Here is a 27,657-nt window from a genome sequence, read left to right as displayed (position 1 = left end):
TTTTTTCCTCCTTTTATTTTTCGCAAGTGTGGCAGTTTGATAGTTCCATTCGTTCCATCAACCATTAGTCATTTGTAATTAGGTGAAAAAAACTGGCTGCGTCTCCGGACTTTGCAGATGGATTCCGACCTGCACAAGTCTCCATTTCTCTAATAGACCGTTATGTTTTTGAACTGTGCAAATCCTCCCCAAAGGTTCCGGAGTTCTTCTTAAGCCTCACACCAATTCCCAGAAGCACCTGCGCTAACCCAAACGCAGTGACAGCAGTGCTCTTTTCCATGAAACAGTCTCTCAGGTTATTTAAAGTTCAGCATCTTACCTCAGATTCCAACACTGTAATCCAACATCCAACAGACTGCCGCTGTGATGCTGTGGGCACCCCCCCCCCCCCAATGTTCCGGGCAGAAGTAGCACTCAGGTAGTGGGTTCCATCTGGTCTATCAGTGGATTCTTACTATTACTTTTAAATTTTATTTCCTTTTGCCTCTAGGTCCCAATACTTTCTAGAAACTCTCCCACTGAGAAATCTGACACCTGACAAGGTTCTTTTCCCAATACCAGATCAAGTACAACCTCTCTTTTTGTAGACTTATCTACATATTGTGTCAAGAAACCTTCCTGAACACACCTAACTCCATCTAACACCTAACACACCATCTAAACCCTTTGTTCAAGTGAGATGCCAATCGATATTTGGGAAATTAAAATCTTCCATCACGTCAACTCTGTTATTATTACACCTTTCCAGGATCTGGTTACCTATCTGCTCCGCGATATCCCTGTTACTATTGGGCCGCCAAATAAAACACCCAGTAGTGTTATTGACTCCTTCCTGTTCCTACCCTCCACCCACAGAGACTCCGTAGACAATCGCTCCATGGTGTCCAGCTTTTCTAAAGCCGTGACACTAACTCTGATCAACAGTGCCACGTCCCCAACTCTCTTGCCTCCCTTCCTGTCCTTTCTGAAACATCTAAAACTCAGTACTTGAAGTAAACATTCCTGTCCCTGAGCCATCCAAATCTCTGTAATGGCCACCACATCATATCTCCAAGTATCTGTTCTAAAGGGACGTCTCTGTATTCTGAGGCTGTGTCCTCTCATCCTAGACTCGCCCAATCTTGGAAGTATCCTCTTCATGTCCTCTTTCTAAGCCTATTCAGTAGTGAGATCCCTCTCATTCTTCTGAAGTCCAGCAAGTATAAGCCCAGAGCCATCAAATGCTCCTCATACTGAATGTTAACCCTTTTGTGTCTTTGAACTTCTGTGACTTTGCAACTGTGAACTTTGTATCCATCTGCCATGGGCACCTGATAAATAATGTTTTAGCACAATAAACTAAAAAAAACCTCCCCCAACAAACTTATTTTCACTGCATTTTTGCCCAGTTCTGAGATTCATTTGAGGTCACCTGATTGACTATCAGTGGTTACACACAAAATGCTGGAGAAACTCAGCAGGTCAGACAGTTATCTATAGAGAGGGATAAACAGTCATTGTTTTGGTCTGAGACATTGACCGTTTGTTCCTCTCCACAGATGCTGCCTGATCTGTTGAGTTCCTCCAGCATTTTGTGTGTGTTTTTCTGGATTTCTAACATTTGCAGAAACTCTTGTGTTTACGATTCCCTATTTTGTTCTTTAATGAGGGAAATATCTAATTTCTAGAATTCATTTTCCTAATGAATCAGGATGATGAATCTTAGGGTTATATACTGCATTCATACTTTGATGATAAATGTACTTTGAATCTTTGAAGAATACACTGAAACTGACACAAGTCGATAATTTTGACTCAGAATGATTTGTTATAGGAACTATTTTAACAACCTTGTCATCTTTAAAAGCAATAATAAATGAAAAAGTAGAGGCAGAAACTGGGATTTAGATTCTAGGATTTAGAGGTCGGTTTAGGTTAACTCTGGTAAAGAGCCTAAAGATACATGACAGGAAGACCAACCACGTGTCCTGTTGTGAACGTCATAGGTACAGTGTGGAAAGAGTAATTGGATATGAAACATACCTTCACGCATTCTGAATTAAGACAAAATTAGATGCTAATAACTACTAAATGACCATATTTGTTTTTATTTTAAAGCAGAATGGAAATTGCACATTCATGTTCAGTTTCAGTGAAGACAGAAAGCTATGGCTTCATTGCATCCATCTGCCATGGATCTGGTTCTGTTGTAAACTTTCCTGGCTGAGAGGACCAGATGAAGTGGAAGAGTTTTTTTTCTCTCTCTCTCCCAAAATTGTCTGAACTGGATTGTTGGTAGCTTAGGCTTCTTCTCAAAAACAACGCCTATTGGTTGCAGTCCATTTTCATTCTAAGAGCACCACTACTGAGCTAGGTGGAAGAAATTAAGCCTGCTACAGTTATGGAAAGTAGCTGCTCTTTATTAAAATCTAAGATAATCATTTCATTCACACTTTACTACATAGCAGAAGCATAGCAAGTTACTACAGTCAGCAAGTTCGTACAGCAATGTACTGGTGCACATTAATAGGCTGCAAATGGTTGAGTGGAAATGGGGTATCATTTGATTCACTGCAAAATGACGTGTTCTCAGCATGCTTTAAAGGAGTCTTAGGTCATTCACTACAGGGCTGTTGATGAGAGTTTTAAGGTGGAAATATTGTTTGCTATTTATCCACACTTTATGATAGTTGTTACAGTTTGAAAGTAGTTCTTTGTTGGCAAACTTCTCCAGAACATCCAGACATCACAAAGTATTTTGATGCAAATCTTACAAGCTGGATCCAATTACCCTTGTTTTTGCAACACATATTTTAACCATGCGTTAACAAATTTAGTAACAATTGCCTGTTGAAATTCTGCACATTACACAATAGCATCAGATGTAATTCTTACAGAGAATAATGCAATGAGCATCTGTGATATAGCAATTGTTGTGAAGATGTGAAATGACAGGAAATACGGAGAATATTAAAATTTCAGTACAGCACACACAGCTCTCCCCTTTGACCATGTAGGAGGCTGGTGCAAAAATTTCAGTAACCCTGGCAGAGGTACTTAAAACATCCTTACCCATGGGCGAGGTGCTGGACACTGGAATATAGCTAATGTTTCTCTGTTGTTCAAGAAAGTCTTTAAGAATACACTGGGAAATTATAGGCCAGTAAATCTGCCATAAATTTAAGTAAATTATTGGAAGGTATTCTAAGGGAAAAGATAAATACTATCTGTGTAGACAAGGCCTGATTAGGGATAGTCAATATGTCTTTGTGTGTGGTAGGCTGTATCTAACCAATCTTACAGAGTTTTTCAAGCAGTTACCAGGTTTATGAAGGAAAGAAAGTGGATGTTGTTTGCATGGATTTAAAGTCCTACATGGTAGGTTAGTTCAGTTGAGTGACATTGAGGATAAGTTAGTAAAATGAACTCAACATTTGCTTTGTGGGAGAAGCCAGAAAGAGGTATTAGAAGGTTGCCTCTCTGACTAGAGGCCAATGACTAGTAGTGTGCTGCAGGCATCGGTGCTAGGAAGCAATGGACCTCTCCCTCCTGCTTCCATCTGTCTATCATCTCCTTCCTCACCTGATTTGATTTATCTTCACAGCCCCTACTCCCACTCACTTCTCTGTATTGGCTCCCTTCTTCCCCACTACACTCTCAGGGCCTTTATACAAAATGTCAAGCAGCCCTCTCTCACCACAAATGGTGCCTGGCCCACTGAGTTTATCCAGCTGTTGAGTTTTGCCTCAGGTTACAGTATCTGCAGGTTTTTGGGTTTCCATCTTTTCCATTTGTGTTTTCCAAAGATTGGGAATTAGATCCTGGCTCAAAAACTGGTGGCAGCAGCTTAAATCTAACTTTTGCAAGGGGAACTAGAAGATAAGCAGCTTCTAACCAATTTAAATAAGGCCATGTAAACATCAGCTGTAAAATTTCTTTCTCCGGGTGATGCCAAACGCAGTAGAGATTTGGAGTGAAATGCAAACAACCAAATATGGTGTAATTACATAAACAATCATTCAATGGGATTTGACCAGACTTTTAAGATATTTATTTAATACATATTAATTTAAGGCTCATAATTTAAATATGGCAGGTTCTGCTGAATAACGATGAAGATTCATTGAGAAACTGATTGCTTGCATGTTGTAAAGTAATAAAAAGACTAAATGATTTTGGTCACTCTCTGAGCATAATTAGAGTAAAATTAAGGATGATGAGTTCTAACATGCTGAAGCTGATTAATGTTCAAACTGGGTGACACTCTCTGACGACGTCTGGTAGCCACAATACACACAGTGATGGCAATGATCAGAGTTATTATAATTAGAATACAACCAGCTATTAGAAGAATTTCGGAAACATTAATCACTAGAGATTCATTAGTTTGGTTAGGTGAGCGTGATGTGGTTGTGGTTTTATGAGTTGAATAAGATGTTGTTAGTGACGATGTCTGATTTGATGGTGTAGGTGGAGTAGATGGAGTTCGTGGAGGCAAAATCAAGGCAGCCTGTGCTATATTTGACAAATCTGAAGAAAGGTTTGCTTTATCATATGCAATGATTCCAAAGTAGAGTATTGTCCCATTTTTCAGTTCAATATTCTCAGAAATAATAAATGATTCCTCCGATTTTGCAGTCTTTGGATTCAAATCATTGGTATTGACCTTACGAGCAGATTGAAAATCATTTTTCAGCTGTGTGAAGTTTTTACTCATCCGTATTTCATAGTAGGAAGCTAAATAAAGAAAAAGGGATGAATGAAAGTTGATGAACAGCAAAAAGATCACCAATTCAAACTTTGTTACTATCACAGAGCAGTACCATTAAAACATTCACTCAGTTTCTGTCTGCCTTCATTACAGTTTTTGGTTTATTTTCTATATTCTCTTTGGTACTTTGGACACCTCCAGAAATAGTTTGATGTCCTTTTGTATTGCAAAGTGCCATCAATGTCCAAAACAGTTTCTAAATCCATTTATCTGACAGCAGGATGTCAGTAAGTGCTGATAATGAGACTAGTCCTTAGGGAGAGGGCAGAGGTAGGGTAAGAAAGGCACCTGAGGAACATTGGTGAACCACGTTGGTTGGCATGCAACTTAGCAATGATGCTTCGAGGTAACCTTATTTGAGGTCGAAGGGAGTTCTGCGAGTGTAACCACAAGTACCTCACTCGGTGTGAAGCAACTTGCCTTGTGACACAAGTCAGCTCCCTTCAGCAGCCATTTGTGCAAAAATGTTTGGCACATTGAAAAGGAAGTAGAGTGCCTGAGTAAAGTCTCCAAGCATTCTGGAGAAGGACAAGATGAGAAAGTAACACACAAAATTTAGGATGAGCTCAGCATGTCAAGTAGCATTTATAGAGGGGACTAAACAGTTGATATTTCAGGTCAAGACCCTTTGTCGGGATTGTTTATTCATTAACTGTTTTAATCCCCTCCATAAATGTTGCCTGTCTTACTGAGTTTCTTGTGTGTTGCTAAAGATTTCCAGTGTCTGCAGAACCTCTTGTGTTTAAAAAGGGAAATTAAACACTTTTACATTGGGCTAGTTTAAAGCCAATGTTACTTTGATTTTTGAATTAAAGTTAGAAGGCTTAATTGCATTGTGCCCTGTCTCTAGTAATTCAGACGAAGAGTACAGATTAAATTACAAATATTAACAGTTTTAAAATGATAAATTAATTCCGCATAGAAACATGCCCTTTGGCCCATCTGGTCTGTGCTGAACTATGAATCTACCTAGTCCCATCAACCTGCACTCAGACCACAATACTCCATGCCTCTCCCATTCACGTGCTTATCCAACTTTCTCTTAGATGTTGAAATCAAACCCACCAGTATACAAATAAGAGAAAATTATCTCCATAGTGAGGCCACTCCATGTACGGAATTGATCATACAAGGTAATTATTGGTGATAGCTATGTAATGAGGGTGCTCAGAAATGAAATTTCACACATACATTAGAATATAATTTGAATTACCATTTCCTTGATCAAAATCATCGCCTGGTGCTGTCCAGTTCAGTTGTATTTTATCTTCAACTATTGTTGCTTTAAGATCCATGACTTTATTAGGGGGAAACGTGTCAGGGAGAGGTCCTTGAGGAACCCGATTTACAATAAATGTGCCACCTGACTTGACTCTCTTGAAACTTCCAAAGTTTGTCTGCGGATTGTCCTCAATGGGTGGTGGCTTTGGTGGATTTTGTTGAATGAAGCCTAAAAGGAAAACAAAGAAAGTATTTCAGAAATAAAAGACTATTTTAATTAGTGACTCGGAAAATACAATGCAGATTGATAATCCAAAGGCTACAGCCCTATCTCCTCCTATTTTACACAGGCCTAAGGAGGAATGTTAAAAGGAGATGTACAGGGTTTTTACGCCAAGAGACCAAGTCTCTTTTCACTAAGAGTGGAAGGTATCTGGAATACTCAACCAGGGGATGTGGTGGAAGAAAGCATAATTGCAATGTTTTAAAGGCATTTAGATAGATAAGATAAGCTTTGTCAAAGTACATCAAAACATACAGCTAAATGTATCTTATGCATCAAATCAAATCAGTGAGGATTATGCTAGCAGCCCACAAGTGTTACCAATCTTCAGCACCAAGATCGCATGGCCACTCTAACCATATGTCTTTGGAATGTGGGAGGAAACCAGAGCATCTGGAGGAAACCCGCATGGTCACAGGAAGAATGCACAAACTCTTTACAGAGAGCAGCAGGAAATGAACCCAGATTTTACAACTGGCACTGTAACAGCATTACACTAAAGCGCTACACTGCCATGCTGCCCCATATAAACTTACAGGAATGGAGAAATATGGATCATGTGCTGGCAGAAAAGTTTGATTTAATTTGGCATAATGATCAGCAGAGACAATGTAGGGAAAAGGTCCTGTACTGTGGAGAGCATTCCATCTAGTGCATCCAGTCTGAAATGGAAGACCACTGCTCAGGATCAGAAAAAGCTGCAGAAAGTTGTGAACACAGCCAGCTCCATCATGGGCACTAGCTTATTCTGCATTCAGGACACCTTCAGAAGGTAATGCCTCAGAAAGGTACATCCATCATTAAGAACCCCATCACCCAGGACACATACTCATTGCTACCATCAAGGAGGAGGTACAGGACCCTGAAGACACACAGCCAATATTTCAGGAACAGCTTCTTCCCTTCTGCCATTAGATTTCTGAATGCACAATAAGTTCATGGGCTGGCCGGTGGTATAGTGGCATCAGCACTGGACTTTGAGGCAGATGGTCCTGATTTTAAATCTGGATGGGTCCCAATCTGGGCTGTAGCAAAATCTGCGCAGAAAAAAAACACTGGCACTTTACTTCCGTATCTTGCCATGAAAACCCTATGTACATAGGATATCCATGGAGAACTACACTATCCATAGGGTTACCATAAGTCTGCAATGAATCAATGCTACCGAACAACATATTAAGTATATATATGTTCAACATATTGAATATATATAGTAAATATATATTCATTTGTAATTTATAGTTTTATTGTTATGTATTGCAATATACTGCTGCTGCAAAACAATAAATTTCATGACATTGACAGTGATAATAAACCTGACTCGGATTTATTGATTTCTATTGTTTTATGCTTACAATTTCAATGTCAAACCTTCAAACTTTTCACATTGGGGACTGAAGATTTAATTTAGGTTAACACTGAACTGCAGAGCAGAGGAACTAGTGCACTGTTGATATAGGATATGATGTGATGCCCACTCTTTCTCCTAATTTGGAGAGTAAGGAACACTCTCCTACCTTGTAAACATATCACTATATCCTCATCATCATCCTGAACTCACTATCAACAGCACTATGGCAACAACTTCACTGGAAAGATTACAGTGCTTAATAATAGCAGTCCAGCAAAAGATTTTCAAAGAACATTAGCAATGGCTAGTGACTGGCCTTTTCAGCAATATGCACATTGTTAATGATATGAGAAAACAATTCTAATTTGTTAATGTATTAATGTATGGTAAGCATCAGTCACCAAGGAAAAAAATCTAAACAATGTGTCAGTTTTTGTTCTTTGTCTTTGGTATTAAACAAATTTGCTATTTAAAAACCCACCATGATGAGAGTCAAACTCAAGACTGGGAGTCCAGTGTCATGCTTAAAGTCACTGCTATCTCAGGATGACCTTTGCTTTTACATTTAATACAGGAATGGAGCATTGCAAGTGTTTTATCAAAAATGTAATGCAAGATTAATGGGGAAAAATTGGGTAGTGGGGTGGGGTGGGGATCTCAGTCATCGTAACAGAGGAGAGGCAAATGAAGGAGGACTTCAGAAATGGGTTCTAACATTTTTGCTGATACTCATACTTTGGGGCATTCATCTCTTTGTGTGTATGTCTGCAAAGAACAAGAATTTTAAGTTGTATATTGTATACACTCTTTGATATTAAATGGAATTATTGAACTATTGAAATATAAGGTTCAGGTATTTTAAGTCACAGCTGTCAAAAGCAGGGAAAAACAAGATGGGAGCAGAACCAGTGGAGTTGAAACTTTGGGAGAGATGTTTACAAAGCTTACAGAGGTACGAAGGGGATGGGCTAATTTGAATTTAATCTCAAACTTTTGGCTTTAAGAGGTGGATATCAGGCAGTGAGGACAGGGGTCAACAGAGTATTGGAGGAGTTGATTTTCAAAGAAAATGAATGATAGGAGGTTGTTCTGAGATCATTGGAGTTGTCAAGTCTAGGATTAGGAACAGCAAAGATGAGAGCTTCAATGGCACTTGGGCTAAGGAAATTCATGAAAGCAGGCAGTGTTACACTTTTTAAAAAAGTACTTAACATTTATCTATTAATACATTACCATTTTGCACATATCCTGGGATGTACATAGCATGACCTTGCCGCCTGGCTGCAAATCTTGTGATCCCATCTTTTCCTTGAACAGATATTTTAAGGTTATATCGTCCACTTCCACCAAAACTAATAAAGTATCGAGAATAAACACCATCATTTCTAACAGCGTCAGGGTCTAAAGATAAAAAGACAAACAGAGATTTAAACAGGCATGCATAGCAACTTATGAAATATTAATTTCCCTGATAACATTCTCCTTTAATTGTAAAGAGGATTAATAAATTGCTATATGTCAGACTAGTAATAATATTTGCTGTCCTAGGCCCAGAATGTCTTTTGACCAAGCTCAGCTCTCTAACACAGCTGCTGACTCTTCTAAAGGTCAAAGAGTTGTTTTTGAATAAGTTAAGTTCCCGACCAATATTTTCTGCTCAGCTTCTTGTTGTAAACAAGAACCAGTTTTCTATTCTTTATGTAAATTGCAAGCAATTGATCAATCTGAAGTTAAAGTACAGCTTTGCAAACAACACAGTCTATAGACCACAGGCTGCTGACCCACAGCACAAGGGTTGCTGCTCAAGAGTTAAGACCATAAGACCATAAGACAGCAGAAGTAGGCCATTCAGTCCATCGAGTCTGCTCCGCCATTCAATCATGGACTGATTCAATTCTCCCAGTCATCCTCACTCCCCTGCTTTCACCCCATACCGTTTGATGCCCTGGCTAATGAAGAACCTATCTATTTCTGCCTTAAATATACTCCATGACTTGGCCTCCACAGCCGCTCGTGGCAACAAATTCCACATATTTACCACCATCTGACTAAAGTAATTTCTCTGCATCTCAGTTCTAAAAGGACTTCCTTCAATCCTGAAGTCATGCCCTCTTGTCCTAGAATCACCTACTATGGGAAATAACTTTGCATATCTAATCTGTTCAGGCCTTTTAACATTCGGAATGGTTCTATGAGATCCCCCCTCATTCTCCTGGACTCCAGGGAATACAGCCCAAGAGCTATCAGACGTCCCTCATATGGTAACTCTTTCATTCCTGGAATCGTTCTCATGGATCTTCTCTGAACCCTCTCCAGTGTAGGTAAGACAATGGGATTGTGTTAATTGTGACTGTATCAAACCAGACAACACTGGTGAAGTTATTTAGTTCAAGGAATCTTGTAGATCAGATTGATACTGTTACTTTGCGCATAGCTGGGAGATTTGTGTACTCAGAGAGTTAGCACTCACAGCATTAATTGTAGCTGGCTGGGATCTCTGTCCCCAGAAATTTTTACACCATCTGTGCAAATTTCCCAGCAAAGTTACAGTACCTGAAAAAATATTACAAGTGTGTGGTCATCAAGAGGCAAAAAAAAACTATAAATGTAAGAGAGCAGTCAGGCTTGTTAGGAATGGCCAGGGAACAACAAGAAGAAGGACAAGGACGGGTGACTAGAATCCATTCCACTGCCTTGGACAGGTTAGGAGAATGGGCAAAGAAGGTGCAGATAGAAAACAGAGTTAGGAAAAACACAGTTGCTAGAAGAAATAAAAGCATGGACTATATTCTAAATGGAGAGAAAATTCAAAAATCAGAGGTATAAAGAGACTCCTCGTGCAGGATTCACAAAAAGTTTAATTTGTAGATTGAGTCTACGGTGGATGACTTGATCATCTGCAACTCATTCATATATCATTTTAGCATAGGAATTGTATGTATGTTTTTGAAATCCTTTGTGTTATAAAAATCTTTGTAATTTGGCAACCTTTTATTCAAATATCACTCCACTCTTCAAGAAGGAAGAGAGGCAGAAGAAATGATACTTTAGGTCAGTTAGTCCGCCCTCAGCGGTTGGGAAAATGTTGGAGTTAATTATTAAGGTTGAAATCTCAAGCTACTTGGAGACATATGATAAAATAGGCTGTAGTCAGTATGGTTTCCTTAAGGAAAAATATTGCCTGACAATCCATTGGAATTTTTCAAAGAAATCACAAGGGTAGATAAAGGAGAATCAGTTGATGTTTATACTTGGATTTTTAGAAGACCTTTGACAAACCGTCATACATGAGGCTGCTTAACAATCTACAAGACCATGATACTGCAGGAAAGATTTGAGCTTGGATAAAGCAGTAGCTGATTGGCAAGAGGTAAAGAGTGGGAATTAAAGAGAGCCTTTCCTGGATGGCTGCTGGTGTTCTACAGGGGTCTGTTTTGGGACCGATTCTTTATATATAATATGACAATGATTTGAATGATGGAATTGATGGCTCTGTTCCAAAGTCTGCAGACAATATGAAGATAGGTGGAGGGGCAGGTAGTTTTGAGAAAGTAGAGAGGCTACAGAAGGACTTAAGACAGATTAGAGGAATGGGCCAAGAAGTGACAAATGGAATATAGTGTCAGGAAGTTTGGTAGAAGAAATTAAAGGGTTGCCTATTTTCTAAACAGAGAGAAAATACAAAAACTTGAGGTGAAAAGGGACTTGGGAGTCCTTGTGCAGGATTCCCTGAAGGTTAATTTGCAGGTTGAGTCTCTGGTGAGGAAGGCAAATACAATGTTAGCATTCATTACAAGGGGACTAGAATATTAAAGCAAGGAAGAATGTAATGTTGAGACTTTATGAAGCACTTGGAGTATTGTGCCTCTTATCTTAGAAAGGATATACTGAAACTGAAGAGGGATCAAAAGAGGTTCATGAAAATGATTCCAGGATTGAATGGCTTGTCATATGAAGACAATTTGATGGCTCTGGGGCTGTATTTGCAGAAATTCAGAAGAATGAGGGGTGACCTAACTGAAACCTATCAAATGGTGAAAGCTCTTTATAGAGTGGATGTGGAGAGGATGTTTCCTATGGTGGGAGAGTCTGTGACCAAAGGATCCAGCCACAGAATAGAGGAGCGTCCTTTGATAATGGAGATGAGGAGAAATTTGTTTAGCCGGAGAGTGGTTTCACACCCAGAGGATACCTTCATCGTCACCAGTGACTTTAATCAAGCGTTGCTGACCAAAGTCTCTCTGAAGTTTTCTCAGCACATCCGGGTGAGCACTCATGGAGATAACACACTCGACCACTGTTACACTCCCTTTCATAACACTTACAAGGCTCTCCTCTGTCCAGCTTTTGGACAATTAAATCACTCTTTGATCCTGCTTCTCCCTACATATACCTGTCTGGACACGCCCCCTGTTGACTTCTCCTGTGGCTCCTCCCACAGACCCCTGTATAAAGGCGATCGAGGCCTGAGCCCGGCCTCTCAGTCTCCAGGATGTAGTATGGTGGTCACTCATTGCTTGTTCCTTCTTCCAGTCAATAAAAGCCGATATCTCGCCTTTACATCTCAGAGTGAGTTATTGATGGTGCATCAATTTTATTGACTGGAAGTTTTAAAACATGGAAACCGTTTTACGTCCGGAAAGATTGGATTTGGACCCCCAAGACACTGAAGCAGCTCTTGCTTTTGAACTCTGGCTTGCATGTTTCCAATTATACTTAGAGGAGGTTCGTGCAACTGAACCCGCCGTTATGCACAGAATTCTCCTCTCGAGGGTCACCCCAAAAGTTTATTCACTTATCAGGTACCTGTCGACCTACGAAGGGGCACTGGACACCCTCAAAAGACAGTACCTGCGGCCGGTGAACACCGCCTATGCAACGACAGCGGCCTGGAGAGTCAAGCACCGAGTTTCTCCGAGCCCTCCAAACACTCGTCCGAACTTGTGACTGCAAAACGCTCACGGCGGAACAGCATGCAGAGCTGCTAGTACAAGACGCCTTTGTGACAGGACTGAGGTCAGAGTATGTGCGCCAGAGGTTGCTGGAAAATGCCGATCTTACCTTACGCTCGGCAATCGAGACGGCCGACACGCTGGAGGCTGCTCAGCACAATGCTGATTCTGTCCAGTCGCGCGATTCTCCGCCGGTTCCCGCGAGCAAATTCGCCAACGCCGCTGCCAGTCGCGATTCCACAACCTCCCCGAACCCAACCACGGCGGCAGACAGGCAGAAGCCTGAGTTGTGTTATTTCTGCGGACTCGAAAAGCACCCCTGAAAACGCTGCCCAGCCCAAGAAGCAACCTGCTCCAGCTGCGGGAAGAAGGGCCATTTCGCCAGGGTCTGTAAGTCTAAACTATCAGCGGGGTCAGGCTGCACTGCAGGTGAGACATGGGGGCCGCCATCTTGCATGCCCGGATATGGGCAGCCATCTTTGTCCCCGTCAACATGCCCCGCCCCCGACCCGTGTGAGACATGGGGGCCGCCATCTTGCATGCCCGGATGTGGGCAGCCATCTTTGTCGGCATCAGCATGCCCCGCCCCCGACCCACCGGTGTTTATCGGGCACCAAGACGGTTCAACTCTGGCCACCGTAACCCTCGACCAAAGTGCCCCACACCAGCTTGCAAGGTCAATGATGGACATCCTGGTGGAGGGGCACAGGACTAGATGCCTGTTTGATAGGGGCAGCACTGAGAGTTTTATTGACCCGGACACAGTGCAATGCTGCGGACTCGTGACACGGCCGGTAAGTCAGAGGATCACTTTGGCTTCTGGGTCGCATTCCACAGACATCCGGGTGGGTTGTGCAGTGACATTGGTGGTGCAGGGCGCAGAATATCGGGACTTTGCGCTACTGATCATGGCTCAATTGTGCGCACCTGTGCTATTGGGGCTGGACTTCCAGAGCCATCTCAAAAGTGTGACTATGGCATATGACGGGCCCCTCCCACCACTCACTGTCAGGAATCCTCAGTTTGGTGGGACTTCACCATATACCCCGCTACTGACCGTGCACAAACACCGAACCACACGTCCCACCCAGCAACATGCCGACAGCTGCGCTACTGACACCACTTGCAGCCTCTCCACTCTCAAGATCCCTTCCCCACCGCTGTTCGCCAACCTGACCCCCGACTGTAAACCTGTGGCAACTAAAAGCAGGAGGTACAGCGCGGGGGACAGGGTCTTCATTTAGTTGGAGGTGCAGCGGCCACTCAGGGAGGGGATCATTGAGCCAAGCACAAGTCCTTGGAGGGCCCAGGTGGTGGTTGTTCGGACTGGGTAGAAAAATAGGATGGTCGTGGACTATAGTCAAACCACCAATAGGTTCACGCAGCTTGACACGTACCCACTACCCCGCATCGCGGATATGGTCAACCAGATAGCTCAGTACAAGGTGTACTCGACAATAGATCTGAAATCCGCTTATCACCAGCTCCCCATCCGCCCAGGGGACCGCCCCTACACCGCCTTCGAGGCAGGCGGCAGGCTCTATCACTTCCTGCACGTCCCCTTCCGTGTCACGAATGGTGTCTCTGTCTTCCAGAGGGAAATGGACCAGATGGTGGACCAGTACCGACTGAAGGCCACATTTCCCTATCTGGATAACATCACCATCTGTGGTCGCGACTGGCCAGATCACAACGCCAACCTCCAATGATTTTTCCAAGTGGCCGAAGCTCTGAATCTTACTTATAACAGGGACAAGTGTGTGTTCGGAACCACCCGACTCGCTATCCTTGGGTATGTCATGGAAAACGGGGTCATTGGCCCTGATCCCAACCGTATGCGCCACCTGTTAGAACTCCCTCTTCCCACCACTCTCAAAGCCCTCAGACGGTGCCTGGGTTTTTTTTTCCTATTACGCCCAATGGGTCCCCCATTACGCAGACAAGGCCTGCCCCCTAGTCAAGTCTACCACTTTTCCCCTCTCTGCTGAGGCCTGCGCAGCCTTCAGCTGCATTAAAGGGGACATTGCCAAAGCAACGATGCATGCGGTGGACGAGACCATTCCCTTCCATGTAGAGAGTGATGCCCTCGATTTCGCGCTGGCTGCTACTCTCAATCAGGAAGGCAGGCCAGTAGCATTCTTTTCTCGTACCCTTCAAGGCTCTGAAATTCGGCACTCCGCGGTGGAGAAATAAGCCCAGGCCATAGTGGAAGCTATTAGGCACTGGAGGCACTATCTCGCCGGCAAAAGGTTCAACTTGCTGACCGACCAGCGCTCGGTTGCATTCATGATCAGCAACCAACAGCAGGGCAAAATCAAAAATGATAAGATTTTGCGTGGAGAATAGAACTCTCCACTTACAATTATGATATCCTGTACTGGCCTGGCAGACTCAATGAGCCCCCTGATGCCCTATCCCAGGGAACGTGTGCTAGCGCACAGCTCGACCAGCTATGCGCCCTCCATGCACATCTTTGCCATCCGGGGGTCACCCGATTTTACCATTTCGTGGAAGCCCAGAACCTGCCGTACTCCCTGGAGGACATCAGGACGATGACCAGGGACTGCCAAATCTGCGCTGAGTGCAAACCACAGTTCTACCGTCCTGAAACGGCACAACTTGTCAAGACCACCCACCCCTTTGAATGACTGAGTATTGACTTTAAGGGCCCCCTTCCCTCCACCGACCGCAATGTCTACTTTCTCAATATTATCGACGAGTACTCGCGGTTCCCCTTTGCCATTCCCTGCCCCGACACCACTACCACGTCCGTCATAAAAGCCCTGCGCCAGCTCTTCACTCTGTTCGGATATCCCTGCTATATCCACAGTGATAGAGGGTCCTCCTTTATGAGTGACAAGCTGCGCCGGTACCTGCTAGCTAGGGGCATTGCTACTAGTCGGACCACGAGTCGGATCCCTGGGGAAATGGACAGGTGGAGAGGGAGAATGTCACAGTGTGGAAGGCCACACTTTTAGCCCTTAAGTCAAAAGGGTTGCCGGTCTCTCGATGGCAGGAGGTCCTCCCTGAGGCACTCCACTCTATCCGCTCCCTGTTATGTACGTCCACCAATGCCACCCCTCACGAACGCCTATTCTCTTTTCCCAGGAAGTCTGTCACTGGGACCACCCTACCAGTTTGGCTGACGTCCCCAGGGCCAGTGCTGCTCCAGAAACATGTGAGGAGTAATAAATACTCCCCGCTGGTCGAGAGGGTTCCCCTTTTACATGCGAACCCCCAGTATGCATACGTGTTCTTACCTGATGGGAGGGAGGACACGGTCTCCATCCGCGACCTGGCGCCCACAGGAGCAGCAGACCCCTACCCCGAACACTCCACAGTAACTATGAACCCTGTACCCGAGGTGACACCGCACACACCAGGCCCTACACAGACTCCTCACGATACTCATATACTGGGCGTTTCGTACGTGTATATACCAGGCGCCTCGCACATGCATGAGGGATCACTGATGCCTAGTGAGCTGACACCTCCAGTTAGGCCAGAACCAGCACAACCTCCGTCTCCGGTGCAAGCAACACCGGCTCCTGTGCAATCACCACCACCGGCACCTGTGCAATCACAGCTGGTGCTACGTAGATCGCAGCGACAGATTCGACCACCTGATAGACTTAACCTGTAAGAAACTTCGCCACATGGGTAGTCTTTTCAAACAAAGGGGGGGTGAATGTGGTGAACTACATATACCTGTCTGGACACGCCCCCTGCTGACTGCTCCTGTGGCTCCTCCCACAGAGCCCTGTATAAAGGCGATCGAGGCCTGAGCCCGGCCTCTCAGTCTCCAGGACGTAGTATGGTGGTCAACCACTGCTTGTTCCTTCTTCCAGTCAGTAAAAGCCAATATCTCGCCTTTACGTCTCAGAGTGAGTTATTGGTGGTGCATCAACAGTCCGAAGCTGAAACAACAGATGGCCATAGTCAAAACCATCCACTGTTGGTCTGACCAATCAGCCTCCATGCTACGGGACTTCTTCGACGATGTCAGCTGGAATGTCTTCCCTGATGAGGATGTCTCTAAGTTCACTGATGGAGTCATGTGCTTCATCTGGAAGTGCATCAACGATATTGTCCCCCAGAAGTCAGTCAGGGTCTTCCCAAACCAGAAAACCTGGATCAGTAGCTCTGTGCGAGCAGCACTTACAGCATGACATTGGGCTTAAGTTGCCGGAGATCAACTAGAGCTCAAGAAAACAAGCTATGATCTGCGCAAAGCTATCAAGGCTGTGAAACAACAATATAGGGAGAAGATTGAGTCAAGATTCACAACAAACAGCACACGTGACTTGTGGAGAGGGCGACATGCAATCGCAGACATCAAAGCCAAACGCTGTGGTGCCACCAACATCACAGCCTCTCTCCTAGATGAGCTCAATCAGTTTAATGCTAGATTCCATATCGCTAACTCTGAGCCTCCGAGGGAAGCCACCACTACAACCTGCAACCTAGTCATCTCTGAGGCTGAGGTACGCAAATGTTTCCAACAAATGGACAGTCGCAAGGCTGCAGGACTGGACGGCATCGCTGGGCGAGTACTCAGGATGTGCGCGGCACAACTGGCAGGTGTGTTTACTGATATTTTTAATCTCTCCCTCCCCCAGTGTAGAGTGCCCTCCTGCTTCAAATTATCCACCATTGTCCCTGTACCAAAAAAGACCAAGATAACATGCCTGAATGACTGGCGTCCTGTCGCACTCACCTCAATAATAAGCAAATGCTTTGAGAGACTGGTCAAGGATTACATCTGCAGCTTTCTACCACCCAGACTGGACACCTTACAATTCGCCTACCAACACAGTTGATCAACAGATGACACAATAGCCACTGCTCTAACACATCTGGAGAAGAAGGATGCTTATGTGAGAATGCTGTTCTTGGACGACAGTTCAGCATTCAACACCATAGTTCTACCCAGGCTCGACAAGAAGCTCAGAGACCCTGGCCCTGACCCTGATTTGTGCCACTAGATCCTGGACTTCCAGTCAGATTGCCAGAAGATTGAGAGAGTGGGCTCCCTCATCTCCAACCCTCTTACTCTCAATACAGGAGCCCTTCAGGGCTGCATACTGAGTACCCTCCTTTACCCCCTATATGCCCATGACTAAATCGCCACCCACAGCTCGAATCCACTAATCAAATTTGCTGACGACACTACCTTGGTTGGCCTTATCTCAAACAATAACGAGGTGGCCTATAGAGAAGAAATCATCTCTCTGACACAGTGGTGTCAAGAAAACAACCTCTTCCTCAATGTCGCAAAAAACAAAGGTGCTGGAATGGAGATGGGCTAACCCTGGAGTTCTGGAGTTCCATTAGGTTCGCACGGTCAATCTCACTGAAGGACGTTTTCTAGAAAGGCTGCATTATTTCTTTGATAGTTTTTTCCCAGTCATTCTCACTGCAGTGCACCATATCACTTCCAATGAACATCCAGTGAGATGGGGAACTTCTTAACCTACAAAACCTCAGTAGGCGATCTGCAGTACACAGATGACACTTGAGTTTACATACATTCATGGGTGTATGTAATCTTAGTTTAATTTAAAAGGTAGGCTCAACATTGTGAGCAAAGCATTCAGACACAAACTTGAAATACCATAAGACTATAAGAAATGGGAGCAGAATTAGGCCATTTTGTCCATCCAGTCTGTTCTGCCATTTCATCATGGCTAATGTCATGGTCCAGTCCATGAAGGACGCGTTCTGGCTCACGGTCCAGTCCGTGGACTCCATACTCCGGGTCTTCTGGCTGTCCCTTGTCTCATTTGGTCAGAAGGTGCATGGAGTTAAATGTGTACAAGGTTTGGGTGATCTTGAGGTCATCAAAATTCAGGGTGCAATTTGCCCGATGGAAGTTCAAGGAGCTGGGTTAGGTACAGTAGACAGTGTTTTAAGCAAAGAGAGGAGGAATGGGCTAAGAATTCTATACTTGAATGCGTGTAGTGTCAGAAATAAGACAGATGAGCTTGAAGCTCAGATGAAAATGGGGAACTACAATATTGTTGGGATAACGGAGACATGGCTGCAAGGGGATCAGGCCTGGGAATTGAGTGTACCAGGGTATACGTGCTATCGTAGAGACAGAAATATGGGAAGAGGGGGTGGGGTGGCCCTGTTGGTGAGGAATGAGATTCAGTCCTTAGCAAGAGGTGACTTGGGAACAGGGGAAGTAGAGTCTGTGTGGATTGAGCTGAGGAACAGTAAGGGTAAAAAGACCCTAATGGGTGTTGTGTACAGGCCCCCAAACAGTAGCGTGGATATTGGGTACAAGTTGATTAGGGAGTTAACATTGGCATGTGCTAAAGGTAATGCAGTCGTTATGGGAGATTTCAACATGCAGGTGGACTGGGAGAATCAGGTAGGTGCTGGACCCCAGGATAGGGAGTTTGTGGAGTGTCTAAGGGATGTATTTTTGGAACAGCTTGTGCTTGAGCCAACCAGGAACGAGGCTATTTTGGACTTGGTGATGTGTAATGAACAGGAATTGATAAGTGATCTTGAAGTAAAGGAGCCATTAGGAAGTAGTGATCATAACATGATAAGTTCTTATCTACAATTTGAGAGGGATAGGGGCAGATCAGAGGTGTCAGTGTTGCAATTAAATAAAGGAGACTATGGAGCCATGAGGGAAGAGCTGGCCAAAGTTAAATGGGCGGATGCCCTGGCAGGAAAGACAGTGGATCAGCAGTGGCAGATATTATTGGGCATAATACAAAAGATGCAAATGCAGTTCATTCCAATGAGAAGGAAGGATTCAAAGAGGGGGAAGGGGCCACAGTGGTTGACAAAGGAAGTCAGAGATTGTATAGCATTAAAGAAAAAGAAGTATGACAGGGCTAAGATGAGTGGGAATACAGATGATTGGGAAAGTTTTAAGGAACAGCAGATCTTAACTAAAAAAGCAATACGGAGAGAAAAAATCAGGTATAAGCTCAGTCTAGCCAGGAATATAAAAGGGGATAGCAAAAGCTTTTTTAGCTATGTGAAGAGAAAAAAGATAGTTAAGAACAATGTTGGCCCCTTGAAGAATGAATTGGGAGAAATTGTTAAGGGAAACAGGGAAATGGCAACAGAATTTAATGCATATTTTAGATCTGTCTTCACCAGGGAGGACACAAGCAATCTCCCAGATGTATGGATGGGCCAGGGTCATAAGATATCAGAGGAATTGAGACAGATTGACATTAGGAAAGAAACTGTGATGAGTAGACTGGTAGGACTGAAGGCTAATAAATCCCTGGGTCCAGATGGTCTGCATCCGAGGGTTCTAAAAGAGGTGGCTCAGGAAATTGCAGATGCATTGGTAATCATTTTCCAATGTTCCTTAGATTCAGGATCAGTTCCTGAAGATTGGAGAGTGGCTAATGTTGTCCCACTTTTCAAGAAGGGAGGGAAGGAGAAAACGGAGAACTATCGCCCTGTTAGCCTAACGTCAGTCGTGGGGAAGATGCTCGAGTCCATTATTAAGGACGAAATAGTGGCACATCTAGATGGCAGAAATAGGATTAGGCCGAGCCAGCATGGATTTACCAAGGGCAAATCATGCTTGACTAATCTGTTGGAGTTTTTTGAGGGTGTAACAAGGATGTTAGACGAGGGTAAGCCAGTAGATGTTGTGTACCTAGATTTTCAGAAGGCATTCGATAAGGTGCCACATAGGAGATTGGTGAGTAAAATCAGAGCTCATGGCATTGGGGGCAGGGTTTCAACATGGATAGAAAACTGGTTGGCAGATAGAAAGCAAAGGGTAGCAGTGAATGGGTGTTTCTCAGACTGGCTGGAGGTGACTAGTGGGGTACCACAGGGCTCTGTATTGGGACCACAGCTCTTTACGATTTATGTCAACAATTTAGATGAGGGCATTGAAAACTATATCAGCAAGTTTGCTGACGATACTAAACTGGGTGGCAGTGTGACATGCGAAGAGGATGTTAGGAGAATACAGGGAGACTTGGATAGGCTGAGTGAGTGGGCAGATACTTGGCAGATGTCATTCAATGTGAATAAATGTGAAGTTATCCACTTTGGAAGCTGGAACAAGAGGGCAGAGTATTGTCTGAACGGTGTCGAGTTAGGTAAGGGAGAAATGCAAAGAGACCTAGGAGTCCTAGTTCACCAGTCAATGAAGGTGAATGAGCAAGTGCAACAGGCAGTGAAGAGGGCAAATGGAATGTTGGCCTTTGTTACAAGGGGAATTGAATACAAGAGCAAGGATGTTCTTTTGCATTTGTACAGGGCCCTGGTGAGACCACACCTGGAATATTGTGTACAGTTTTGGTCTCCAGGTTTAAGGAAGGACATTCTGGCAATTGAGGAAGTGCAGCGTAGATTCACTAGGTTGATTCCTGGGATGGCAGGGCTGTCTTACGCAGAGAAATTGAAGAGATTGGGCTTGTACACGCTGGAATTGAGGAGATTGAGAGGGGATCTGATTGAAACGTTTAAGTTAATTAAAGGATTTGATAGGATTGAGGCAGGAAATATGTTCCAGATGTTAGGAGAGTCCAGTACCAGAGGGCATGGATTGAGAATAAGAGGTCAGTTATTTAAAACAGAGTTGAGGAAGAGCTTCTTCTCACAGAGAGTTGTGGAGGTGTGAAATGCACTGCCTCGGAAGACGGTGGAGGCCAATTCTCTGGATGCTTTCAAGAAGGAGCTGGATAGATATCTGATGGATAGGGGAATCAAGGGATATGGGGACAAGGCAGGGACTGGGTATTGATAGTGAATGATCAACCATGATCTCAGAATGGCGGTGCAGACTCGAGGGGCCGAATGGTCTACTTCTGCACCTATTGTCTATTGTCTATTGTCTATTTGGGCTTAATTGTAGGCACCTGATTCTCATCTTGGGGCCTAGAATATAAGTGTCCCTGGGTTTGAGGGTGGTGGCTGGTTTGTCTTGTCAGTATCCTGTCCTCGCCTCTGTGGGGTAAGTCAGGCTGTCCTTGCTGTTACCCTATGGTGGGATCTCTCCCTCCCGGTTCTTGCCTCTGTTGGGTAAGTCAGGCCATCATTGCTGTTGCCTTGAGGCTGGACTGTTCCCTTCCTTCCCTCTGAAGCCCTGTCCTGCAACCTCTGCCTGAGGCCCTGCCCTGTGACCTGTGCCTGGAGCCTCACCTCGCCTCTGCCTGGAGCCTTGCCCTGTTTGGAACTGTCTCTGTGTCCATGCCTTTGCTAGGTAGGTCTGGCTGTTTGCCGCTACCTAGTATTGGCAACTGTCTCATCATATTCAGCTTTGTGTGTTCTGTGAATGAGTCCTGGCCCTATGTCCTGTATCCAAGGAGGGATCCCGGCTCTGTTCTGTGTAATGAGTCCTGGCCCTATGTCCTGTACCCAAGGAGGGATCCCGGCTCTGTTCTGTGTAATGAGTCCTGGCCCTATGTCCTGTACCCAAGGAGGGGTCCTGGCTCGGTGTTCCATGTTCCTGTTCTCACTCGACTCTGTGTTCTGCATTCCTGTTCTCCCTCAACCCAGGCTCTGTGTTCTGCATTCCTGTTCTCCCTTGACTAAGGCTCTGTGTTCTCCTCTTGTCAATGTGCCTCGCCCAGCCCAGGAGTACCTTGCCCAGCCCGATGCTGGGCTTCCCTCATCCAGTGCTGGGGTTCCCTTGTCCTGTCCAGGAGTTTCACGTCCAGTCCTGTGACTCTCTGTGTCCTGTAGCCACGTCTTGTCCTCGCCTGGTTCTGGAGACCGAGCCCGAGTCAAGACCCAGGTTCTGGGTCCTTGTCCAGTCTCTGGCTCAGAGTCCAAGCCCAGACTCCTAGTTTCCAGTTCCATGTCCTATTCCACTATCCTTAGCAAGTCCTAGTTCAGGCTCAGATTACTTGTCTCATCCGGGGCCTGTGTCATGTCCAGCGTCCTTTCTTCCTCACTTCCTTTGCTTCCTTCTTATGCCTAGTCCTGTTCCTGGGAGTTCAGTGTCTGTGTCTTGCTTTTGGGTGCACACCCAACGGCCACTCTATGACAGCTAATCCATTTTCCATCTCAGCTCAAATCTCCTGCCTGCTCCCTATAACCCTTCATGCCCTGACTAATCAAGTATCTATCAACCTTGGCCTCCACAGCCACCTTTGACAAAGGATTCCACAGATTCACCACTCTGGCTGAATTAATGCCGCCTCATCTCTTTTGTAAAAGTATGTCCCACTATTCTGAGGCTGTGCCCTCTGGGCTAGACTCCTCCACCATCCTCTCCATATCCACTGACCAAGTCCTTTCAACATTCAGAGAGTAGAGGCCCAGAATCATCAAATGCTCCTCATATGACAAGCCTTTCAATCCCTGAACCATTTTAATGAACCTCTTTTGAACCCTTTTCAATGTCAGCACTTCTGTTCTTAGATAAGGGGCCCAAAACCGCTTACAATATTTCAAGTGAGGCTTCACCAGTGCATTATAAAACCTCAACATTACTTCCTTGCTTTTATATTCTTGTCCTTCTAAAATAAATGCTGATGTTACATTGTCATTGACACTGCAAATTCTTCTACAGAGAATGCTGCATGAGCACTCTGAAGCAACACACACAAAATGCTGGAGGAACTCAGCAGGCCAGGCAGCATCTATGGAAAAAGAGTACAATCAACACTTTGTGCCAAGACCCTTCACAGGACTGGAGAAAAAAATGCTGAGGGGTAGATTTAAAAGGTGGATGGGAGGGTAGAGAGAAATACAAGGTGATGGGTGAAGGATGAAGTAAAGAGCTGGGAAGTTTATTGGTGAAGGAGATATAGATCTGGAGAAGAAAGTCTGATAGAAGAGGACAGAAGGCCATGGGAGAAAGAAAAGGCCATGGAGCACCAGAGAGAGGTGATGTGTGGGCAAAGAGATAAGATGAAAGAGGGAAAAGGGGATTGGGGAACGGTGAAGGGGGAAGTTCGAGAAATCGATGTTCATGCCATTAGGTTGGAGGCTACAGAGATGAATTATAAAGTGTTGTTCCTCCAACCTGAGTGTGACCTCATCACAGCAGTGGAGAAGGCCATAGATAGACAAATCAAAATGTGAAAGGGAAGTGGAATTAAAATGGGTGGCCACTGGGAGATCCCTCTTTTTCCAGTGGACAATGCGCAGGTGCTTGGTGAAGTTGTCTCCCAATCTATGCTGGGTCTCACCGATGTGCCACACCAGGAGCACTGGACATAGTACATGACTCCAACAAACTCACAGATGAAGTGTTGCCTTACCTGGAAGGACTTTTTCTTGCCCGGAACGGTAGTGAGGAAAGTGGTATAGGGACAGGTGTGACACTTGTTCTGCTTGCAGGATTAAGTGCCAGGATGGAGATCAGAGGGGAGGGACAGATGGACAATGGAGTCATGTAGGGAGCAATATCCCTGCAGAAAGCAGAAAGTGGAGGAGAGAGAAAGATGTACATAGTAGTGAAGTCCCACTGGAGATGGCGGAGGTTATAGAGAATTATGTACTGGACCAGGAGGCTGGTGGGGTGGTAGGTGAGAACAAGAGGAACCCTATCCCTGGTGTGGTGGTGGGTTGTTGGGGTGGGGCAGACTTGCGCGAAATACAACAAGTGCAGGTGAGAGAAGCATTGAAGGAGGAAAACAGGATGCCCCTTTCTTTGAAAAAGAAGGACACCTCCTTAGTTCTGTAATGAAAAGCCTCGTACTGAAAACAGATATGACAGAGATGGAGGTATTGAGAGAAGGGGATGGCATTTTTACAAGTAAGTGTGGGAAGAGGTATAGTCCATATAGCTGTGAGAATCAGTGGGTTCATAATAGACATCAGTAGATAACCTGTCTCCAGAGATAGAGACAGAGGTTGAGACAGGGGAGGGAGGTGTCGGGAATGGCCCAGGTAAGTTTGAGGGCAGGGTGGAAGTTGAAGGTAAAGTTGATGAAGTCGATGAGCTCAGCATGGGTGCAGGAAGCCGAACCAATGCGCTCGATGTAGTGCAGGAAAAGTTGGGGAGTGATGCCAGTGTAGGCTTGGAACATAGACTGTTCCACGGGAGATATGTTTTGTGGTGGGATCCTGCTGGAGATGGCAGAAGTTGCAGAATTATGTGCCAGACACAGCTGCTGGTGGGGTGGTAGATGAGGACAAGAGGAATCTTATCCCTAGTAGAGTGGCAGGAGGATGGGGTGAGAGTAGACATGTGTGAAATGGAAGAGGTACAGTTGAGGGCAACACTGATGTTGGAGGAAGGGAAGCCCCTTTCTTTCAACAAAGAAGACATCTCCTTCATTCTGAAATGAAAAGAATGAAAAGCATCCTGAGAGCAGTTGCAGCAGAGTTGGGGAAATTGAGAGAAGGGGGATACGTTATTACCAGTAACAGAGTGGGAGGAAGTATAGCCCAAGTAGTTGTGAGAGCCCATGAGTTTGTAGTAGACATCAGTAGATAAGCTGTTCCAAAGATACAGACAAGGAGATCAAGAAAGGGGAGGGAGGTGTTGAGAATGGACCAGGTAAATTCAAGGGGACAGTGGAAGTAGGAGGCAAAGTGGATGAAGTCAGTGAATTCCACAAGGATGCAGGAGCAACGCCATTGCACTCATCAATGTAGCATAGGAGAAGTGTGGAATGGTCACCAGTATATGTTTGGAACATAGACAGTTCCACATAGCTGACAAATTGGCAGGTATTACGGGGCCCATGGTTACACCTTTGGTTTGAAGGAAGTGGGAGGACCTAGAGGAGAAATTAGTGGGAACAAATTTCACTAGGTGGAGGAGAGTGGTGGTGGAGGGGAACTGGTTTTATCTGGTGTCCAGAAAGAAATGGAGAGCTTTGATGCCTTCCTGATGGGGGATGGAGGTGTTTCGGGACTGGACATCCATAGTAAAAATAAAATGATGGTGGGCTAAGAAACCTGAAACCATTGAAAGGATCCAGAGAGTGTGAAATGTCACAGATGTAGGTAGAAAGGGACTGAACCAGGAGGATAAAACAGAGTCAAGGTATGCAGATATGAGTTTAGTGGGCTGAAACAATGGGTCTACCTGGACAAGTAGGTTTGTGGATCTTGCATAGAAAGAAGAAATGAGAGGTGCAGGGTGCAGGAACTACGAGGTTGGTGGCAGTGGATGGTAGACCCCAGAGTTAATAAGGTTGGTGATGGTGTAGGAGACAATGGCCTGGTGCTCCTTAGTGGGGTTCTGTTCAAGGGGTAAGAAAGAGAAGGTGTCTGAGAGTTGGCGCTGGGACTCAGCAAGGTAGAGATCAGTATGCCAGACTACTACAGCACTTCCCATATCTATGGGTTTGATGGTAAGGTTAGGATTGGTGCAGAGGGAGTGGACAGTCAAGCATTTGGAAGGAGTGAGATTGGAACTGTAGAGAGGAGCTGACAGCTACCTGAACCATAGATCCTCACACCCTGGATAACATACCTTCTAATACCAACATAACATGCCCACAACTCACTAACCCTAACCTTACATCTTTGGAATGTGGGAGAAAGCCAGAAGGATAGCTGTGCAGTCACAGTGAGAACGTATATACTCCTTACAGACAGCAATGGGAATCAAGCCCCGATCAGAGAACACTGACATGGTGAAGTAATTGATGCCAACCACTTTGATACCATGCTGCCCTACATGAGACTGATCAGTCTCTACGTCAACTCCTACATCAGTCACTTATGAATCCACAAAACTAGTGTGGAAGCTGTCCTTAACTCCAAAGGTCTAAAACATGCAGGAGCTATTTGTGGGAGGAGACCATATACAAATCTTTGTTTTCTAATGAACATAGTCTATAGTTCAATTGTAATTCAGGACCTGTTGTATTCTGTCACTCTCTGAATGGAACGTGAATAATGCTTTGTAATTACATCCTTCTCTTTTGTTTATATGCACTTACCTGCGCCATCATCCAGAAGATCGATGCTGACAGAACTGCCGTCTGCCCGTTCCACCGTGGCTTTCACATTTGCATAAAGGACGGGTAAGAAACCATGACTGACTTCTGCAAAAATGACCAGAGGGGATGGATATGTTGATGTATCTTGATTGATGTGTCCGTTGACAGTGACAGGGGGAACTTTCTCATCTGCTGCACGGGATGTCACTGTGATGGCGTAAATGTCAACTCTGGCAGCCTTATTCTGCATTGCATAGGTCCACTCTCCAATCTGATAGAAAAGTTAAGCCATTTTAATTTGAAACAAAGGAGACCAAAAGTAACAATGAAAAAGATAGACACAAAATTCAATAAGAGCCATACCTCTGCTGTGCCAGGAATGGCAAGCCTCCCTGTATATAAAGACTGGTCCATCTCAAAGTTTACGTTTTTGTAAATCTTTCCATGAGGGTCTTGTACAAAGACAGATGGTACAGCATTCTGCCATGTGATTACAAAGGAAGTATCATTCCCAATGGTTTTATCAATGTAAACTGTGCCATTGAACCAACTATTCACGTTAACGCTCTTTGCAGAACTTTCAACCTGTAAACCAAACAGGAAAAAAATTTAAACTGATGAGGTATTTCATTTTCAACCAGTAAAGTACTGAAAAGTTGTTCTAAACAAAACAAACCTGGATTGACTGTTGACTAATGTTGCCATTTCCTGATACTAATCCAGTGAAAGCATCAATTAAACCATTTTCATCCAGATTATCTGTGGCTGAAAAACTCAAACCACCTGATAATTGAAGAATAAGAAATTGTAGAATTAACGTAGAGATCAGTAATCACGAAAAAGGGGAAATCTTTGCTCAAAATTTAAGTTATACTGATGAATACAAAACTAATGAGGCAACAATTTGGCCCATAAGCCCCTAAACCTTTCCTATCATTATCTGCACAAATGTCTTAAATGTTGTTAGTGTATCTACCTCAACCATGTCTCCTGGCAGCTCTTTGCATTTGCACACCATCTTCTGTGTGAAGAAGTTGCACCTTCAGGTCTCTGGTTCTATCACCTTAAACCTATGTCCTCTAGCATGTGATACCCTTCTCCTGGGAAAAACAAGACTCTGTGCATTCACTGTATCTTTGCCCCCATGATTATTTACACCTCTGTAAGGCAGGGGCAGGAATTCATCTATAATGGGATGAATCCCTGTCTCTGCACTAAAATGGACTAGGTTGTACTTGGATTTTCTGCAGTGC

The 27,657-nt window shown here is 44.5% G+C and overlaps 1 protein-coding gene across 1 annotated transcript in view; it reads right to left on the bottom strand.

Moving 5' to 3' along the window:
* Positions 1 to 4,186: 4,186 nt before the first annotated feature.
* LOC132402342 (calcium-activated chloride channel regulator 1-like) overlaps positions 4,187 to 27,657 on the bottom strand; it is a 43,710-nt gene continuing 20,239 nt past the window's right edge. The window contains exons 10-15 of the mRNA XM_059985220.1: positions 27,081 to 27,187; positions 26,768 to 26,989; positions 26,405 to 26,675; positions 8,839 to 9,006; positions 5,964 to 6,200; positions 4,187 to 4,716 (exon numbers count right to left, since the gene is read on the bottom strand). Of these exons, the coding sequence (XP_059841203.1) occupies positions 4,187 to 4,716; positions 5,964 to 6,200; positions 8,839 to 9,006; positions 26,405 to 26,675; positions 26,768 to 26,989; positions 27,081 to 27,187 (1,535 nt within the window). The remainder of the gene's footprint in view (positions 4,717 to 5,963; positions 6,201 to 8,838; positions 9,007 to 26,404; positions 26,676 to 26,767; positions 26,990 to 27,080; positions 27,188 to 27,657) is intronic.

Source organism: Hypanus sabinus, chromosome 11, assembly GCF_030144855.1.
Source record: "Hypanus sabinus isolate sHypSab1 chromosome 11, sHypSab1.hap1, whole genome shotgun sequence".
Taxonomy (NCBI): Eukaryota; Metazoa; Chordata; class Chondrichthyes; order Myliobatiformes; family Dasyatidae; genus Hypanus; species Hypanus sabinus.
The sequence above is the reverse complement of the archived record's forward strand: the minus strand, read 5'-3'. Positions and strand labels throughout refer to the sequence as shown.